Source organism: Myotis brandtii, unplaced genomic scaffold (genome assembly GCF_000412655.1).
Source record: "Myotis brandtii unplaced genomic scaffold, ASM41265v1 scaffold691, whole genome shotgun sequence".
NCBI lineage: Eukaryota > Metazoa > Chordata > Mammalia > Chiroptera > Vespertilionidae > Myotis > Myotis brandtii.
Window position 1 is genome coordinate 1,219,181 of NW_005370704.1, and position 1,836 is coordinate 1,221,016.

The window sequence follows — 1,836 nt, forward strand, 5'->3', positions numbered from 1 at the left end:
GTGCTGCCAGCGGCCGCTGCTCCCCCCACTCACTCCCCCCACCCCCCCAGGGCCCTGGGAGGTGCGGCAGGTGGAGCAGCCCGCCAGCTCCTTCCTTTGCTTCTGCTCAGCCTCCTCCCCTCCAGGCCCGGTGCTGCCTGTGGGTCTAGGCCACTGGCTTCTGAGGACATGGGGGTCCCCCTGGCCCACCCATGTCTGTTGTAAGGAGGGGCCAGGGCTGAGCCCCACCTTCCAGGAGTAGGTGGGAGTGGCCTGAGCCCCTCGGGGGGCTGCCTGTGCTGGGGGACCCTTGTGTCCACAGAGCACTTCTTGCTGTCAGTAGTTTGGGGCCCAGGTGGACTGGGGTGCAGCAGCATTGGGCTTGCACCTGCTGTCCCAGGGGGTGAGCCCGAGTTGTTCAGGTACCGCGTGGGTGAGGACGTGGGGGGAAGCGATGTTGGGGCCCTGGCTCCTGCGGACACTGACCTCCCGGCTCGGGGCCCCTTCCTCTGGGCGTGGGGGGCTGTGTGTCAGGCTGGCTGAGGCCCCAGAGCTGGACACTCCTTCATGTTCCCATCAGCAGTCATTGACTCCTTGAGGCTGAGGCTGTTTGGACAACACTGTTTGATGTCCTCGCCCCCAAGGCCAAAACCCACCATGGAGTCCAGAGCTGAGGACAGGCCCGGCGGCTCTGTGGGCACCAGGCTGGGTGTCCTCTCTGCGGCCCGAGCCTGCAGTCTCCTGCGGTGGGACCTTGGCAGGCAGCTAACGGGGGGCCTCATTGTTGCCACATTGTGACCCCTAGAGCAGGTTCAAGGATGTTCTGGGACGTGTTGGGATTGCCAGCCCCGGGGGAGCCGGGGGCCTGGGGTTGGGGTTGGGGAAGAAGCTGGTGGCCCACAGAGCCCAGGCCTGTGTGCTCAGCCCGGAGGTTGGTAGACCCAGGAGCAGAGCATGTGGGCTGTGCCCAGTGACGTGGGGTCAGGGCCAGAGGTCTGTCCATATGTCCATTGCCTCGTGACGTGAGCACATGCTGGCCCCCAGGGCAGACAGCCAGGGGTCCTCCCAGGAACTCGGTGTGGACGGGAACATAGGGCCGGGCCCTGCAGGTGGCTGTCCAGGTGTGGGGGCAACAGGGCCGGGACAGGTGGACAGGTGGACAGGTAGGCAAGCCCAGAGGCTGTGAGGTACCCTTGCTTGACACTCCTGGTGGCAGCAGCTGGGAGGACCCAGGCTCAGGTGGGGAGCCCGGCCCTGCCTCCGTGCAGAGCTGGCCGGGTTCAAGAGTGGCAGGTGCTCCCGGGGGCGGGGCAGGTGCGGTTTGCATTTTGACAGGAAGGCTGAAGAGCTGTGGCACCAACACCTGCACAGGCAGCGGCTGGGTCCTGGGGCTGGAGCATTCCCGGAGGCGGCACGTGGGAGGGCGGCTGAGGCAGGACACCTGGGACGGTCACCTTGATCAGCCGGCGGCCACTGGGCCTCCGTGTGGAGGGGCATCGTGCCAGTGCAGGAGCCGCTGCCTGGCGCAGGTTCAGCGGCAGGAAGGACTCGGGCCCCGGAGGTGGACGAGGCAGACAGCGCTCTGCAGCACAGCCGTGTTTCTGTCCCTCACAGGATGAGGAGGAGATGGAAGAGGCCGCCAATCAGAAGCTTGCTCTGCAAAAGGCCAAGGAAGTGGCTGAAGTCAGCCCCATGTCGGCCACGAACGTCTCCATTGCCACGTAAGGCTCTTGAGAGCGGGAGAGGCTGGGGTGGGGCTGCTAGGTCCCCGCTGGGCACCCCTTCCAGAGGCTTCCTCGGGCCCCGCCTCGGCTGGAGCTGGTTGGGACACAGGGCCCTGCTGGCAGGGACGGCTCT

The 1,836-nt window shown here is 66.5% G+C and overlaps 1 protein-coding gene across 1 annotated transcript in view; it reads left to right on the top strand.

The window, feature by feature from the left end:
• The window catches only part of CACNA1B (calcium channel, voltage-dependent, N type, alpha 1B subunit), a gene marked incomplete at its 3' end in the record, with an annotated part of 138,429 nt that overhangs the window by 64,574 nt on the left and 72,019 nt on the right, over nt 1-1,836 (top strand). The window contains exon 18 of the mRNA XM_014529697.1: nt 1,586-1,700. Coding sequence (XP_014385183.1) covers nt 1,586-1,700 — 115 coding nt within the window. The remainder of the gene's footprint in view (nt 1-1,585; nt 1,701-1,836) is intronic.